This window comes from Haplochromis burtoni, unplaced genomic scaffold (genome assembly GCF_018398535.1).
Source record: "Haplochromis burtoni strain Fernald_Lab_line unplaced genomic scaffold, NCSU_Asbu1 Contig_6, whole genome shotgun sequence".
Taxonomy (NCBI): Eukaryota; Metazoa; Chordata; class Actinopteri; order Cichliformes; family Cichlidae; genus Haplochromis; species Haplochromis burtoni.
The window spans coordinates 2,620,633-2,639,361 of NW_024582367.1; the positions used below are offsets into that span (position 1 = coordinate 2,620,633).

At 40.6% G+C, this 18,729-nt stretch overlaps 1 protein-coding gene across 2 annotated transcripts in view; it reads left to right on the top strand.

The window, feature by feature from the left end:
• ormdl3 (ORMDL sphingolipid biosynthesis regulator 3) overlaps positions 1-7,996 on the top strand; it is a 35,604-nt gene extending 27,608 nt beyond the window's left edge. The window contains exon 4 of one of the 2 annotated variants that reach the window (XM_042223668.1): positions 6,800-7,996. In XM_042223668.1, coding sequence (XP_042079602.1) covers positions 6,800-7,190 — 391 coding nt within the window. In that variant the 3' untranslated portion in view covers positions 7,191-7,996. The remainder of the gene's footprint in view (positions 1-6,799) is intronic. The other variant, XM_042223663.1, reaches the window with a different exon arrangement.
• Positions 7,997-18,729: the final 10,733 nt, after the last annotated feature.

Sequence of the window (18,729 nt, forward strand, 5' to 3'; positions counted from 1 at the left end):
GGAGAGAATATGGAAACATCCCTTGTTTGTAAATAGAAAGAGAAAAAGAAGTGTGGTGAGAGGCTCCATAAGTCTGACTATGTGTGTGAATATTCACTAATATGAACAAGCGTGGTTTGCTTATGTGTCCTGCAAGTCTGTGCGTGCAGTGAGGTGTACAAATCATCTCTAAAGCACTCAGCCTGTGCTGTTCCTCTGATATACTTCTAATCTAGTCCATCCTGATGACTCCCAACCCAAATCTTAGCATCTTTAGCTACGCCACCGCCACCGCCACCTCCTGTCTTTTTGTCAGGGCCACAATTTCCAAACCATACATCATAGCAGGTCTCACAATCGTCTTGCAAACCTTTCCTTTTACTTTTACTCTTACTCACTCAGGACACTCGTCTGCACCAACTCCACTCTGCCTGTACTCTCTCCTCCACCTCTCTTGTTGAATGTCTGCTGCTTTACAAGGTTGACGTCAGGTATTTAAACTCATATACCTTCACTTCCAGTCTTTGTATGTTCACCTTTTCTCTTGTCTCCTTCTCATTTCCATACGTATTCTTTTCCTTATACTGACTTTCATTCCTCTTCTTTCCAGCACATACCTGTGCCTGTCCAGACTCTCTTCCACCTGCATCCTGCTCTCACTATAGATGACAGTATCATCTGCAAACATCATAGAGACTCATGTGTCAGCCTGTCCATCCCCATCACAAGCAAGAAAGTGCCCAGAGCCTGTGCCTGAGGTAATCAAACCCCCACCTTGAACCCAGTGTCACCCCTACCACACAGCTCACCACTGTCTCACTGTCTTCATGCACCGACCTCCCATACTTCTCTGCCACTCCTGACTTCCTCATGCAGTTCTGCAGTTCCTCTCTCTCCCCATCATATGCTTTTCTTGATCAACAAAGACACAGAGCAACTCCTTCTGGCCTTCTCCAAGCTTCTCCATCAAACTCTCAAAGCAAACATCACATCCGTAGTACTCTTTCTCAGCATGGATTCCCGCTGCTGCTCCCTGGCTCTCTACTCTCTTTAGCTTCAACAGCATGAGGGATAAATCATGTTGAGCGCAGGTGTAGTTACTGAAAGATGGGGTCTTCTGAAAAGAATAAACTTTCACTTTACACGTGTGCATTTTTATTTATAGAGCAGCCACAGTAAGAAGACTTGTGTCAAGAGGGAAACTGGAAGATGCAGAGAACACATTAGATCGGTGACCATAATATTAAAATGAATAAAATGAGCTTAGAATTACGCCCTTTTACACCTGGATATAATTTACAATAAGGAGCTACAGTATAATCATACATTAAAGTGTACAGTCTATAAGCTATTACTGCCAACGGTTGAAGCTCTAAAATGCCTCAGGGACCACAAGTGTGTGTGCAGCCCAAAAACTCTAGTATAAAAGATTCTTTCATCACATATATGTGGAGTATGAAACTGTTACCATTTCTGGATGTCCCCGTAGGTTTAGGTAGATGTTATGATTATATGTCACATGAATGATGAACTGCTGTGGTTTAGTAATGTGGTTCACAGATTCAGTCTGTTGCTTATGTGGGTTCTTTAAATTAATGTATTTTCTGTGGCAGATTTGTAGAAACAACGTGAGTTTTATGTGACGCTGTGACTGTTTATTTGTTTTTATTTGGAATGACGAGATTTGGAATATGAGTGAATATTTTCCATTATGAAAAGATCCAGGTATGCAGTGCAAGATACAGACATTTCATCTGCTATGCCACAGATGGTATAGCATGGGTTAATCTTCATTGTTCAACCTAAACCAACAAGATGATTGCTGCAGATATTCAGCACCAGAGAAGCCAAAAGTTGCTTCCAGATTAGATACATTTAGCACTTTAGGTGTTTTAAGTTCTCTTCCTTATGCTGGATATATAGCGCTCCAGTGTGAGAAGGACTTTGGGAATTCAATCAGCGCATAGTTTTTGCAGATGGGCTTCAGTCTATAACAAGTGTGTTGCTTGTGCATGATATGCTATGCAGAGATTTAATGCTGTTTTGCTGTAAAGCTTGTTTGAGCAGAAAAGAGAACAGCTACAGCTCAGCTGCAGCAGACAGCTACAGCGTGTAGATGTGCCTCTGCAGAGCTCTGTATGGCATGAATACTGGACCATGTTTGAGCCATTTTCAGTGTGACACTTGACTGACACATGATTTTGGTTCAGCTACCTTTCATGTCTGATGTGCAGTGGCTCAGTCACACTAGAGTAAATATGGGATTGAAACTTCCTTGCAACTAGGAAGGTTGTTAAGCGGTGATTGCACTGAATTTTTCTACACTGGGTGGCTGATTGCAAGTTCTTGAAGGATGACGGTTTTGCAGACTCAACCATTAAACAAGGTTGGGCATTTTTTGTTGGAAGGCAATTGCATAAGTCGCCTGGCGGGAGACTGCAATTGCTCTCAGACAGATTGGGAAAAGTTTGCCAGTAACTTCCGTCTAATTTATAAACACAGATTGTCACAATCAATCTGAGTGGGTCAGTGAAACTAACTCATCTGCAATGTGTCACTTTGCAATAAGGGACTCGACTCAACTGGATGCCAGCTCGTTGTATTCTGGTCATATTCTGACTATTAAAGCAATGTCATTGTGCAGTTAAATTGCCATCTTGCAGCAACTATGTCACTTTAGGGGAATTTCCTTTGCAGTTATATGAATTTCTGGTTAAACTGAATGTAAGTAATTTAAGTTCATCTGGCCACAGATTTGCAGTTTTCTCTGATTTGTCACAGTCATTATCACAAACACATGTATTTGACAACTTGAGCCTGTTTAATCGCAGGGTGATAGCAGACTGACTTCATCTTGCCATTTTATTGCCGTTTTGAAGCCAGCAACTCACTGCCAAGCATCCACTTCAAAGTTCATTGCACACGGTCACATTCATTTTGGTCCTGCCATGGTCTCCAGCTGGTCACTAGTGTAACATCAACTTTATTAATGTCAGTGCATTACTCAAGACGTCTCTCTGCTCTTGTCTTTACACTGTAAATTGCTGTTATTCTGAATCTAGTTTAGCCATAGCTGCTTGTGACCAACCTCTTAGTCATTGTTTCCCCTCAGGGAGCCCACTCCATGCTTTATGGATCATCAAACTCACAACTCATTATTTAAATAATTCAGTAGTGATAGCATGTAAATGATGAGCTATGTAAGTCACCCTGGATGAATCTAGCTTTCCCATGAATAATGCAGACTGCAGCAGGATCCCAGGACTCTGGACACAGCACTGCCTCCATATCACCCCACCCCTTTATCATGCATGGCCCTTCTTTCATTCATCCCTCCTTTTTACTACAGTTTTATGTATTATTACATTACTCTTTGGTTATCCCCTCTCTTTGTCTCGCTGCCATCCAGTAAACCTTCTATGTTTTTTCTATGCTTCACATCGTCAAGCTTTTTTTTTGTCTGCCCGACCAGTTTCCTCTGTGAAAGCATTACGAAATTATTCACAGTGATTATTTCCCTCTGCCTGGGCTTACATTGGGTTCTTGGCTGATACATGAGGAGCACCAAGGTCAGCCAAGCTGCTGCTGCTGTAACTCCCATATACATCAGTGAATAGAAATATCCTGCTGCTTTGCCTGGAGAAAGCAAAAGTGCTACACATGAATCAGACTTCGAAGCCTCTACTAGTTAGTACTCGCATAACTTTAGTCCTCACTCCTCTGTGAAAATATTATGGGATAATTAGATAAAGCAATGTCAAAGCAAAACAAAATGTGTTTTAATTTTCTTTAAAATATAATTAAATCTTTTTAAAATTCTAACCCTAACTCCTAACATTACCACATTCCAGTCTAGACTCCTAAAATTTTAATACAATGTTTGAGAAGATATTTGCAGGCTGGAGAGGTGCTCAGAATTTTTAATGAAAGAAAAGTCCAAACAATTACTGGAATAATCATTAAAGTTAACAATAAACCACAAAACTAAAGTTCAGGACCACTATAATCAAAGAAATTTTTTTTTTCTTTGTGCAATAATTTATGTTCAAAAATGGGGAAGTGGGTTGCAAAGCAGCTTGCAGTAGCACATGTAGGCAAGGTGAAGACAGAGTATATGAGAATTTCCACATGGAATCTTGGAAAAGTATCAGCTGAGCCATAAATTAAAGTGTGCTGGTACATCCAGTTTGGAGACAGGAGGTGGAGCTGGAGGTGGCAGGGTTGAAGATGCTACGATTTAAATTGGAAGTGACTGGGATGGACAGGAGTGGAAAAAAATATACCAGAGACACAGAGACAAAGTTAGAGAAGCAAGGCTGAAATGGTTTGGACATGTCCGGAGGAGGGACAGTGGATATATTGGACAAAGATTATTAAAGATAGAGCTTCTAGACAGGAGTAAAAGATGATGGTGACAGAGAAGGATGGGTGAAATGAAGGCGGATATACAGACGGTTGGTGTAACACAGGAGGATGCAGATGATTTAAAACAATGAAAGGGATCCAGCAACAAAAGGGGGGCACAGCATAAAAATTAAAGGTTTGGTGCTTCACAGTAAATGACTCCTCTGGTTTCAGGTAATCACTGACTGAAACGGGTTTGCATTCAAGTATTAAAAATAATTGGCAGCACGGTGGCACGGTGGTGAGCACTGTTGCCACACAGCAAGAAGGTCCTGAGTTCAATTCCAACATCAGGCCGGGGTCTTTCTGTGTGGAGTTTGCATGTTCTCTCCGTGTTTGTGTGGGTTCCTCCGGGTACTCCGGCTTCCTCCCACCGTCCAAAGACATGCACTTAGTGGGGATAGGTTAATTGGATAACCCAAATTGTCACTAGGTGTGAATGTGCGAATGAAAGTGAGTGGGAATGGTTGTCTGTCCCTGTATGTTGGCCCTGCGACAGACTGGCGACCTGTCCAGGGTGTACCCCGCCTTTCGCCCTATGACAGCTGGGATAGGCTCCAGCGCCCCCGCGACCCTGAAAAAGGATAAGCGGAAGCGAATGGATGGATGGATGGATATTAAAAATAATCCCTGTTGTAACTGTAATAATCAATTTACAGTACTTTTGTGAAAATGGGGGTTCTTGCTAAATGGTTGATGTAATATTTTTGTTAAACCCTTTGAATTATAGTGGAAAGTCTTCACTTCCATCAGTGTTTTTTATTGCTTAATCTCAAATCTCTTTTGATGCTGCACTGAAAAACTTCCTGACTGTAAATTGTGATCTACAAGGGAAATAAATTTGAGCTGCTTAATGGTAATTTTTTTTTCAGTTAGTTAAAACCCATTTTATTACATTCATTTGATTTAATAAAGTTTAAGACATTAATATAGTTTCCCTGATTTGCTCCCTAGATGAACCAATATTGCATTTGTATACTGTAAAAAAATATTACCTGCCAAAATGATTGATTGGGCTGATCCTATCACTTACCTTTTCAATATTGCTAAAAGATATCATCATTACACTGATGGACTGGAACTTTTCTCTGTGATTACTTTTCATGTTTTACTTTAACAGAGTCGAATATTGCTTTGACTATTAAAGTCAGTAAATTTCAAAAGCCTGCCCAAATGCAGATGATCTATAGTTGTAGGAAGTGGGCTTGAATATAAATGGTGGAGCCTGAGACCAAAAAGCCTGCTGCCTTACAAGAGGGACATAAGTGTGATTAAAAATGTACGTGCATCACCATAACTGCAACACTTAACCCTAACCACAGCTCTCGCCTCTTCCCCTGTGGGAGTTTAGATTGAGGGGGACAGAGTAGAGAGGGGTGAGGAGGAATTATATGTGTATATGTCTAAGAGTGATGGGTGATGGTTAGGAGAGCAGAAGACACCGTCTGCCGACTATTAGCCCTGACTTAGAAACAAGGCATGGCAGGCAGCCGATTAGCTGACAATGAGAAGATGAGTGGCCTGTCCATCCACCTGGCATGTATCATGCAGACAGGCCATGGTCAAGCTGCTCCTATTTGCACTCCCATTAGGGAATCAGCTCTCAGTCATATTTCTTAGATCCTGGTGGAGCAGATCAATAAAACGAGATGGACTTGTTGCCAGCAGGCCCCTTGTGTCTGAGTGGGAACATCTCTCCTTATCGGATCTGGAGCAGACGTGGGGAGAGCCTTGCCTCAGCACTTTGCCAGAAGGATGAGGCGGGTGAATGCGCTGGTGATGAGTCACTTCCATATGTTGTTTATTGATCCGCTGTGGGATATTATACCTCAGTGCTCCTTAAGTGTGCTGTCTGCTCGTCCACTTTTCTTATTTGCATGGAAATGATGATCTCTGAGAGTGATGGAGTATTCCTGCTCTACAATCAGTTACTGCCGTGTCAAAATGAAAGAAATGAAGCAGATAACAAGGGATCAGAGGTTTTAGTGTCTGGCAATTGGGCAGGTGCATCGTTTATTCTCTACCAAATTGGTTTTGGTTTGCAGGAGATAACATTTTTTCCCTCTGGCTGATGTGGGAAAGTGAATTCATTGCAGGCAGAGCGCAGAGAGTTTTTGGGCTGCCTATTAAAATTCCACATGAACGGTCACACACTGCACCATAATCACAGTCCGCTCAATTGTACTTTGTGACATTTACACACTTCCTTTGTGATTTAGCCATTTGTTTTAAAAAAGCTAATTTTTAAAGGAGAGTTTGCAAAGTCATAGAAAATTGAAAGGCTATCTTTGCAAACCAAATAACACCAAAGGAATGAAGAATGGCTAACTTCATTCTGACTAGTCTTTAGCTCTCCTGTGCTTTAATTCATCCATCCCTCTGTCTGATTCATATCCCTTTTCACTTGCTTATCCAGATTCAGGGGCAGCAGTCTAACCAGAGCTGCCAAGACTTCCCTCTCCCCAGGCAGGGCTTTTCCCCTGAAGCCAGTTGGCACCCAGGCATCTATAACAAAGTGGACCCCTAGAGCACCTTCTGCAGGTGGTGGGATCCCAAAGAGGATGGATCCATTTGGCTCCTTTCCTCTGAGCTGCCTCAGTCCGGCAGGTAAAGGAACAGTCACCACGCACTCGCTGACAAGCCCATCCCCAAGACATGAGTCAGTGCCTTCCATCTATATCACTGAAATTTGTAGTCTTCAGTCATCGGCATCGGGGTGGAACATCTCAACACATGACCTCATTTCAGTACTTCGGTTCCTGCTGATCTTTGCCTTCAGTCACTTCTGTAGACTTTGCTTAATGTGAGTTTTCCCAGAGGAACATGTACAACGTGCCGAGCTATCCAATGTGACTGAGGTGACTGTGGCTTGACAGTGAATGTGTCCTGCAGCCTAATGACACTGGGATCCCTACTGGCATAATGCAGACATAAGTCACATGACATAAGAGTCATGTTTTCCTACATGAATACAGCAAAGGCTGTTGTAGCTCACATTGTCCAGAAGTGACATGAATATTAAACACTCTTTTAGTTGAATTCAGAAACATTTTTATTGTCATTTATTGGCATCCGAGGAGAAATCGAGTGACAAGAATAGAATCGGTTGATGTATTACAGTATAGGCGGCCAAAACATTTCTGCTTTGCCAAGTGTTATTATCTTTACCACAGTATTAAATGTTTTATTGGCCATATAGTGTTGGTGGGAACAGAGTATTTCTAGGAAGGAATGAAAGCTTAGAAATATAGTGTTATGTTTTCTAGCTGAGGCTGATACATACACATAATGCACTCATGCTGATTAGCAGAGTAATTACTCGAATTGCTTTCTGTGATTCATTTTAGCGTAATGCACCATAAGGGCCATAAAGCTTACATCATACACACTATAAAGTTCCAGCCAGATGAAATCAGTTTTAACACCAAAAGGCAGCAGGTAAAAGAAATAAGGCCAAAAGAGGGACAAAAATTTTATCTGCTGATTAAGACCTCAGGCACACATGTCTACAGACTGATTCCTTCGTAATCTCCAGTTGCTAGGCGGAGCTAAGGGAGGATCAACCCTGCTGCTTTATTAAGTCCTTTTTATTCAGGTAAGACGTCGACTTGTCTGCAACAATAAAAGTAGGCAACGGGTGAAGTGTCTTGCCCAAGGACACAACATCCGAGACTGTCCAAGCCGGGGCTCGAACCGGCAACCTTGCGATTACAAGACGAACGCGCAACTCTTGAGCCACGATCGCCCCATAAACTACAAACAAACAGAGAAGATTTAACTTTAAAGTAAAAGTTTTGTGAACTTCTAAGTTTCTGGTTTGCATCTCACTTTTCTGTTTCACTGCTACTTAGGGCAGGGTTGTCCAACTCCAGGCCTCAAGGCCCAGTGTCCCCAGGTTTTAGCTCTCACCCTGGGTCAACACACCTGAATCAAATGATTCAGGTGTTCATTACCAAGACAGTTGATGAGGTAATTTAGCCATTTAAATCAGCTGTGTTGGATCAAGGACACATCTAGAAACCGAATGCAAAAAAGTTATTAATGTTATGAGGTGTGTAGCTGGGAGGGGTTGGGGAGTGAGCTCTTCTGCTTTGAAAAGTCTTTACCAGGCATTAATTAGATTGGTCTTTGATTATGGGTGTGTGGCATATGGTTCAGCAGCTCCTTCTGTGTTGAGACGTTTGGATGTTCTGCAATCGGAAGCCCTTGCAGTGTGCTGTGGAGCTTTTAAAACGTGGAGATGGGAGAAATGCCCCTAGATCTTAGGAGGAAGCAAATATCGGTGAATTACTGGGTTCATCTTGGTGGTCATGGTGACACACATCCCACAAAGGAGGTACTTTTGGAATGCTGCGAGTATGGAAGAAGTCAGTGGGCTAAGGAGTGTCAAGTGTATGAACTTAAAATATGTCCTGCAGTAGTGTTCCCTGTGGTTCCTCCATGGTTATTGGAGACCCCTCCTGTGGACTGGTACTTGCTGGATCTGAAGAGAAAATTGAAAGGCAGAGTCGATCTTGTTTCAGCATTTCATTTTCACAGCTTGAATGAATACTCTGAGTGTATTCATGTGTTCACGGATGGTGCTAAAAGTCCAGATACTGGAAGTACAGGGTTTGGAATAGCAATTCCATCAAAAAAAATATTGAAATAAAGAGACGCACTTCGGATGGACTGGCAGTGTACACGGTTGAAATGGTAGCAATTTTGGTAGCATTGAAATGGGTAAAGTGTTCAAAAATCAGGCAGGTGGTAGTGTGTTCTGACTCGGCAGCTGTTCTTTCAAGTCTAGTCATTTTGTTCGAAGACAAGGAAGGGCATGCTGTATAGTATGCTGTAGACTATAAGCAGAATAAGGTGTTGTGGTGGCAATATTCACTTTCTTTGGGTGCCAGCTCATGTAGGAATCAGTGGAAATGAAAAGGTGGCTAGGTTGGCAAAAGGAGTGTTGACTAAAAATAGGACTGAGATGGAAATTAAAAGCAGTGAATCTGAAGCAAAAGGTATTGTTTGGAGGCAGGTTGTTCAGGAGTGGCAGACGCGGTGGGATTCAGGGAGTAAGTGCAGGCAATTGTATCATCTTAAGAAGGGGGTGGCAGGGTGTAGGTTGTATAGGGGTAATAGGAGAGAAGAGGTGGTCATTACCAGGCTTAGACTGGGACATTGTGCATTAAATAAAACACTACAGATGATAGGAGAACATGAGACAGGGCTTTGTGGAGTGTGCCAGAAGGAGGTGGAGACAGTAGAGCATGTAATACTGCGGTGCAAGGGTTATGATGTGGAAAGGAAAGTTCTGCAGAATAGATTGAAGGAGCGGAGAATTGGGGAATTTAATCTGAAGAGTGTGTTGGAGGGTAGTAGGGTACAGGTGAGGGAACTGGTGGGGTTTCTGAAGGATATAGGTGTTTATGAAAGAGTGAAGGGTCTTTTTTTTTTTTTTCGGTTTTGTATTGTTTTTTGGATACAGATTGTAAGCTCACTGTCTGACCCATACTGCGGAACAGTAGGAGGCGGTAATGCTCCTTTACGTTGGTTGTCAACCGCCGTTAAACACGAAGAAGAACAAGAAGGACGCATCTAGAACCTGCAGGATGCTGGGCCCTTGAGGCCTAGATTTGGACGCCCCTGACTTAGGGAGTAATTGGTAAGTGTTTGCACAAAAATCAGTGTCTTTTTTTACACACTACAGGTGACCACAGCGATTAATTAATGGCCAGTGCAATTGCAAGGTTTTCAGAGCAGCACTGCATACTTCAACCAATTCAAACTGAGACACAGTGAGAATGTCTACAGCTATGCTAGAAGCTTTGAAAAGTTGTAATTGGTTATGAAAGGGCTCTCAGAGAAATCTGAATGTCAGGTTTATTACAGTAATAGTTTAAAGCTAAGAAACTAGAATCTTAAGCTAGCTTCACAAATAGTTTTAGCAAGTGAAATTAAAAACTAAACCCTGGTTCCTTTGGTTTCCTGGGGAAAATGTGTATTCCTTGGCCAGTTGGTGGTTTGTTAAAGACACAATATATTTAGCTTCAGTTGCACCAGCCTTGCTGGGTTTGATAATAGTCTGGAAAAAAATGATTGTACTTCTGAAACTTTTAATACAGTTGTAAGCAACAACACTGCCAAAACACTGAAGACTAAATATAATGGTCTTCTCTACTACCCTACAGAGAAGTACAACCTGGCTTTGCCCACAACGGAAAACTCTGGTGTGTGTGATTAGGCAAGAAGGGAGCACATCAGACAGCTTAATTAACAGATAACTGCAGAAGATCAGTCTCGGCATCAGCAGAGCAACTCTTGAATGCAAGCCTGCGAGGCAGAGTTTCAGAGAAAAGGTCTTTAAGAGACTGGCGAATAAGAAGGAAAATATTAAGTTGAGCAAAAGAATAAATAGACCCGTGGAGATGTTCCATTAAAAATCATGAATGATAGCTGATTCTATTCAATCTGATGCAATATTTGGCTGATTTCTTTCAAGAAAAACCACATTTCCAACATTAGTTCATAAAAGACTAAGAAGTGTGCATGAGTGAGGGAGAAAGAGGGAAAAGAAATACTGATTGCTTGTCACGTATGTGAGTCGCAGACAAAGTCAGCAGTGGTACATGATGTGTGACAGTGTCAGCAACGGGTCCAGACACTGGTGACCCTCTTGTCTCTTTTTGAAATGGCTGGCAAGATTATTGTAACCCTGAAGTGATTTGTCAATTCTTTGGAGTCCTTTATCGAGGTAAAATAGTAACGATTTGCTGCTTCTGTGTAGCTTTTTTCTTCTATTTGAAACAGCTGCTCAAACCAAACCAGCAATTTGAAAATGTGACCCAAAGAAAATGCAACATTTTCACCTAACTATAAATGTCCAGAAATTGTAGTTTAGCTGCCAGTAAGGCTGCCACGGAGTGTGTAATGTTCAGTCGTGTGCTCTTTTTAATGCTCCACTTCCTCTGGACCTTTGCCTTCAGTATGTTCTGTACACATTGCTTAATGTGCAGTTTCCCCAAGGAACATATACAAGATGTTGAGCAATGTAATCTGACTGAGGTGACTGTGGTTGTACGGCAAATACATCCTGCAGCTTAATGGTACCGAGATGTCTGTTGGCAGAATTCAGCCATATAACCCAAACGACATGCATTAAGTGTACTGTAGTCATTTAATTGACAGCTCCACATGCAATAGTTTACTTTTCATAGAGGATTCTAAAAGACACAGACAATTTTGTGAATACCCTGTGCTGCTTTGAAGAAGCTGTGACAACCTGAAACAATGGGTGTAATTAGCATTACAGGCTATATGGGAAGTTCTGCGCAAAACTTGCAAGACACTAAAGTCAGGAAATGTGAGCTTTTGCCCCTTTTTTCATTTGTCTTGTGATAGTCCCAAAACATAATGGAAGTGCAGGACTTAATTGCTGGAATATCCTTTAAATCAAATGGTAATCACCAGGATATTAAATGTTAATGAAACTAATCATTAGTTGCAATTTTCTCTTTACGTCCCATTCCCCTTGTGCTCTGTGCAGCACCTTTTATCTATTTCGGTCGTTCTCCATACAGTTCTTTTTCTGTCATCCTGCTATTTTACTCCTGTGCTGTTATTTTTTATGTGCCACTGTATTTTTCATTGTTCATATTAAAAGCTTTTAACCTAAAGCACCCAGACTAACAGATATAGACTCTGGCAGCTTAGTGGAGCCAAGCTGACACGCCTTAAGCTGCGCGTGTGTGTTCCAAATGGTTGACCATGTGTTAAGGAAACTATGCTTTTGTACAAATATCTGAAAGTCTGCATGGGTGTGCTTTTATGTCAGGCAGGCAGCATGTCTGGATGGGGTAAATGTGTGCTACATTGGAAAACCTACACTATGACATAACCGGTGTACACAGAAAACATCAAACCACATAAGTCATGCTCGTGTTCAAAAGCATGACATTGTTCTTTAAAATGTGTCCGTGAGCATAGCCTTCAGCATGCACCAATAGATCTGAAATGTTTATAGGTGTGGAGTTGTAACTGCGCCACCCATGGGCATCATCTGCAACTTTGAATCCAAATGCTAATTCTTGGATTCCTTCACTTTTTTTTAGCTTAATCTTTGTGCTTAGATTGCCAGCATGTTGGGTTTATTTGAGCCAGAAGTGACATTTCCATTAGAAGAGACTGCTTAGTTGGGCTTCAGTCATATGGCCTGGAAAGCCATCTGCAATCAAAAGGGAGAAAAGAGTATTCCCCAACTGGTTGTAAATGGTTGCTTGAGGTTGCTGGGAGTCACAAGCATGGTGCTACACCAAAAATCCGCCCCGCAGCAGCTTTGCGTTTTAAAATCTCAGATCTGGTGTGAAACTGTAAAAAGTGCAAACACAAAAAACATTTTACCTTTGCAAAAGTTGCATGTTTTGAAACATGTTGGCTGCAGTGGCAACCTTTTATTTTGAAGGCAAATTTCCTGATTAGCATCACATTTTTTCAGGATTCACTATAATTCAGAGGTGTTAACAATCAAGTTAGCATATTAGAGGGTCAAATCAGCCAAGCCTTCTGCTGGATCATCTCAGAAGAGCATAAAAATATGGTGGAAAATTTGATTATTATTATTTATTACTGTCAAATTGTAGCTTTATATATCAAATACTTTTCAGGCTGGGGGTTTTCTTTTTCAATTTTTTTTTTTTTTTTTTTTTTTTTTTTTTTTTGAATGAGCCCATGCAAACTTCGAGCGGCCCTGGTAATCTGCTAGCAACCAAAGCAATGACAAGTAGGTTTTTCAGTGTATCACCATTTTGTGATACACTGATATCACCTGGCAATGGCCAGCAACCTCTAAGGTGCACTTGCCAACCAGTCTGGGCATACGGTTTTCCCTGGTGACTGGTGGTGGCCAGATTGTTGCTGACAGGCCTGTAGACCTACATGACTGAGACCTTATGTTTAACCAGCAAACCCGGTTAGCAAGAAGCATCCACAAACCATATGGGTGTAATGCACACAGACAGATGTCTTTTCATTGGAAGCAGAGTAATATGGATGTTGGATGTTGGCTGTACCAACAGCAGGCCATAATATTTTTGAGACAAAGCCATCCAGAACTACAGACACATTAAAGAAGCTTAGTGATCCAAATAAGCAGAAATGACCGCTACCTAGTAAAGCTTTGTGTCAGCACACCTGTGAATTAAACCAGTCATACCCCTGTTGTAAGCTTTGCCAAATCCTACGTGGTGAGTTATGAAATATAGGGAAATTATCTGTTTGTGCTGGGATGTCATAATGTTATTTTAATGGTTATTTTAAGACTGGGAAGGTTCAAACTAAAGATGTCTTTAAGCTGTATTTGCAGCCTGCAACATTGCCGTAAACATTAGCTAAGTGTTCCTCCCTTCCCATCCTCCTTTCTGCCTAGTCTACAGTACCTGTGGTGATTTCTCTCTAATTCAGTATATTTTAACTGCCTGCTTTGTTCTGCTCCCTGCTGAATTTTCACTCTACTTCACATGCAGCTCACAGCACCATACAGAGCCAAATGGCACCTGTGCCACTAAATTTAACTGTAACAGTTTGGATAATAATGGCACTGGCTTCACAGTGAGTATTTCTGACTGAAGTTAGATGTAAGGTTATTTTAGACCACCTGCCAAGCAGTCCATTACCTTGGTTTCATCACAACTCATGGCTACTTTTTTTTTTTTCCTCCCCCAAAACGGTGCTTTTGTAAATCCCCATTTTGATACTTTCCATTTGTGTTTCCTCTCCAGCAGTTTCCTGTTTCATTGTGTCTGACCTTTTCACCTGTTCATGGCTTTTTTTCTCTCATCTGTTCCTTATTTTATTGGGCCAGTTCTTACCTGTGCTTTAGATTTTTTTTTTTTTGATGTTTTTGGACCTTGCCTCTTTGACAAAGAGCTGCATCCATGTAGAATTGTGCAAAAGTCTTGAACACCTCATTTCTTTCAATTATTCGTCCAAGGACTTGTCCTATTAAACGATAACAGACTGCTCTGATTATGATTATTGCTGTGGCTGTAACCTTGGCTGTGCTTTGGTTGTGATGATTACGGCTGTGACACATTTCAATCGATCTGGTGCTATTGCAGCCATTGTGTGTGCACAGTGATTTGACATGATTGTGCTGGCAGTGCTTTGATGACTACAGTGTTTAAAGCACAGCTGCTGTAAACATATCATAGCTTCAACCACAGATGTATATGCACTGTTTTAACCCCCTGGGTGGCTGTATACTGCTGCAGCTTGGCTCTTTGAAAGGTGTAATAAGTAATAAAATTTGCAAGGGAACATAAAACCTTGCCCAAGGTAACATAAAACTACAAAAGTAGTACTTACAAAGAAACCTCTTGAAACCTGGCACTGTTGTCCTAAACCTTGACAGAATTGTGCAAATAGACAGTTCTGGCTTTTAGAAGTTGAAATTTGTATGCAGCCATCCAGCCTTTCTTTCCCAAGTGGACTTTTACAGATGTTTGGCCGAATACTGGAAGTACAGTGAATTCAATATCATGCTGTGTGCTCTTCTTTGACGTAAGATTAATTGGTTCCTGGAAGAGGAAACTGTATTTGCGTAAAGTATAAGTGGTCACCCAAACTGATTTACTTTGTGGCTTTTTGTTTTGATTGCTGTCCACAATTTTCTCTTTTATGTTGTATTTCTTGAATCTGGTCCATCTTTTGGTCCAAGTTTTAGTTGTGCCAGTTTTTTCCTGCCTGTGTTCTGGACTACCTCTTCCTGATCAGGTAATCCTCAGGTGCCATATTTTTTGATTTTCCTTGTAGTCAAGCTATCCAGCCATTTCTTATTTAGCTTTTTATAATGTATGACCTCTTAAAAGAGGTGAGGTTGGACCTCTTGGACGTAACGTTTTCAGTGGGAGAAACGTTCTGTCACTTGTCCAAGTGACATCTTCAGTCTCAGCTGACTGCAGGTTTCCCCAACCTTATAAACAATACATTTGCACATTAACTGAACCCAGCTGACTGAATGAGCAATGGGCTGTGAGGTCAGTTCAATTAATACAATGAATGAGAGCCACAGACCTTTGCATGCGAGTTTCTTGTTTTTGTTTTTTTTCCTCTTTTTGCCTGTGGTTTATGTTTGTCAGTGAATTGACAGTGGCTGTGCTGGTTTTGGACCTTGCACTGATTTTGTCTTGTCTGATATTTGTCTGCCTGTTTTATTTCCCCCGCTGACTGCGTTCATGTGTATCAATGTAAGCTGGTAGTTTAGAATTCACTTATTTTTAATTTTAACTTGTCTCCTGTATTATTGAGTCATTTTGCTGTCTGACATTATGTAGCTTATCTACATTCCAGTAATTGTCAAATATCCAATTATTATCTTTTCATATATTTGTCTATTATCTTTCAGTAATAAAGAAGATTAAAAATAAATAAATAAATAATAATGACTTTTTTTACTATAAGGCTCCAGTTTTGTGTTGTGTGTAAATCAATAAACCTTGAAAGGGAACCTGTGGAAAGATCGTTAATTTTTACCTGGAATTGCTGAGGTTTTTTTTTTTTTTTTTAAACTCTGTAACACTTGGTCTGCTTTCAGAAATACGTGACCATGAAATGTTAGTTTGTTGGCCTAGGCTGTCTCCATGGCGACTTTGCAAGTCTCCCAGGGTGGACAAGTCCCCTGCTGTCTGGACCTTTTTGTTAGCCCTCTTCTCCATCACCAGTGATTCGAAAGACAAGGTTTATGGTCAAAAACACTGGCTAGATGTAACCTGATGGCCAAGGGGATGGGGCTGTAATAAATGTTTTAATAGTTCAGGTTTTTGGGTTTTTTTTTTTTTTTAAGTTTATAAACAATTGTGTAAGAAAAAAACCCCAACTCTGTATCCCAGATCTGTTTGTTGACTGAGTGGCACAACAAGCCAAAGCAGTGCATGTGAACTGAGAGCTGCAACACAAAAAATAAAATTAAAAAATATTAAAGTTACATAAATGCCATTTTAGTTGATTTACATAATTGTTTGTCACTTTTAACTGAAAATAGGATTATTACTTCTAATAATATTGCACCCTCAGAAAGACATGACTCCATTCTCCTTGTGGCAACTTTATTCTGCTCAGTTCAGGTTCGGAGTTTACAGGCAGCATATCATCAGCAAATAATGTTCTCACGTCTCACACACTGTTTTTCTTTTTTCTGCGCTTACTGATGACATCACACGTCTGTACTCTGACCTCCTGGAACTAATGAACTACAAAAATTAACTGAAACTACAATAATCAACTGGAAATAAGTCCAAAAATAAAACGCCATTAAGTATAATCTTTAGAGCGTTTGCCAACGATTCAGAAAATGTAAGTTTTATAACTACTTTTGGTCGCAACAATAACAATGCCCAGGCTGCAGTACTTGTGGTCAATGTTAAATGTGCTCAGATATGGTTAGAAATGTATTAAGAGTGGTATATGGCTTGCAGTCACCCTGCTGTATACATTAACGAACTAATTAATTATAATAGCTGACACATGCATTCAGAATTTAAATAACTGCTGCCCTAATGAGAATTCATGAAGCTCATTTGAATGTCAAATTTCAGCACAAACACTTTGTTACTGTTCCATTTGTTCTAATTGAAGCAGCTCCAGAGAACACACTTCTCCGACTGTGTTTTCCAAATCGTTTATGATGGGACGAACTGTTTGTGCTCGCAGATTACTTTCAGACATGGTAATAACAGTCCTTACTAGACTACAGTACATTGCAAAAGACTTTAGCCACCACTCATTTCTTGGATTGAAACAGGGAAGCAAAAACATAGTTTGTATAATTCTAGTGAGCTTGAAAATCTGCATTTAGCATGACGTCCTTTATACTGAACTTCTCCAAGCTTTAATGTAAATTTTTTTTTTTTTTTTTTAAGTGGTCTTCAGGAACAGTCCTCCAGGCTCCTTGAAGGCCATTCAAAGCTCTTCTTTGGATGTTGGCTGCCTTTTGTTTTTAACCTTTCTAAATTTTCCCTTTATCATTAACTTATTTGTCTAATGATTCAGTGACTTCATCATCTTCAAATTTAAAGAAACAGGTTTACATTTTTGAAAATGTAAACCTGAAAAGCTTAAAGGACGCCTCATTGTTGTTAATAAACATTTTTGTGTGTGTGTGTGTGTGTGTGTGTGTGAGAGATCAGTCCTGCTGGAAAAACTGTGCTTTTTGAAAAGGTGGTGCATAGTGGATTAAAATCTGTGTTCATAATTCCATCAATTTTCAAATCAAAATTTATTTCTATAACACATAATACAACAAAGTTGACCAACGTGCTTCACAGTCGGTCAGAGCAATAGCATAAGACAGTTAGACTAAAACAGTTAAAAGGAGGGCAATGAACAATATGGGTAAACAGCATAACTAGTTATCAACTAGTTTGAGTCAAAAGCCGGACTAAAATAAGTTTTAAGATGCAATTTAACAGACCGGATCGACTCGGAGGAACGAATGTAAGGAAGGAGGTGAAGAGAAGAATATGGGAGGCCCGAGTAGAGGGAATTACAGTAGTCCAATTTGAAAGTGATAAAAGCATGAATAAGCTTTTCGAGATCCAAGATAAAACTGTCTTTAAGACCAACGACATGTTGCAATCTTGAGATGAGAATGTTGTGGTCGACCGTGTCAAAGGCAGCAGTCAGATCTAGTAAAACTAAAACCACGGAATGGCCCGAGCCAACAGTTAGGATTTTTAATGATCTTCTTCTAAGTAATGCTGTGATGCATTCAGTAAAAGTTGGATACAGGGACCAATAGTGGGCAAAGCTTCCTTAAGAAAATGAGAGGGAAGGGAATTTTGACAAGATCTCCAACAACGCTGGCTGAAATACAGCCTTAAACCATAATAGAGCCTCTACTGCGTTTTCGATTGCTGTAGAAACTCACTGAGCCTCACATTTGGGTCATCCACTGATTTTTCAGTTCATTTCATGTACACTTTGGCAAACCTCAGCCTTTTCTCCCCATTTCCCATCCACGAGAATGGCTTCTTAACAGCCACCTTTCCACTGAGATCATTTCTAATGAGGCTTCAGTGAACAGTAGATGGATCAGCTGAAGGGTGAGACGCATCTCTCAGGTCCTGTGTCGGGTTTTGGTTGTCTTGAGCCGCCCTTTGCTGGATTTTTTTTCCTATTTCTTAAACTCATTACTTTCAGATGCTATTCATCTGCTGCTACTAACAAAGCGCCTAAAGAAACACTGGTCTGTTGCTAAGTTGTCTTTTATGTGTAGACACAACACTGGCTCATCTCTTGAGCTAGGTCTCTTTTATGTTTGAATGATTCATAAGTCAGTGTTAAGTGGCTTAACGAACAAACACAAAAACGCTC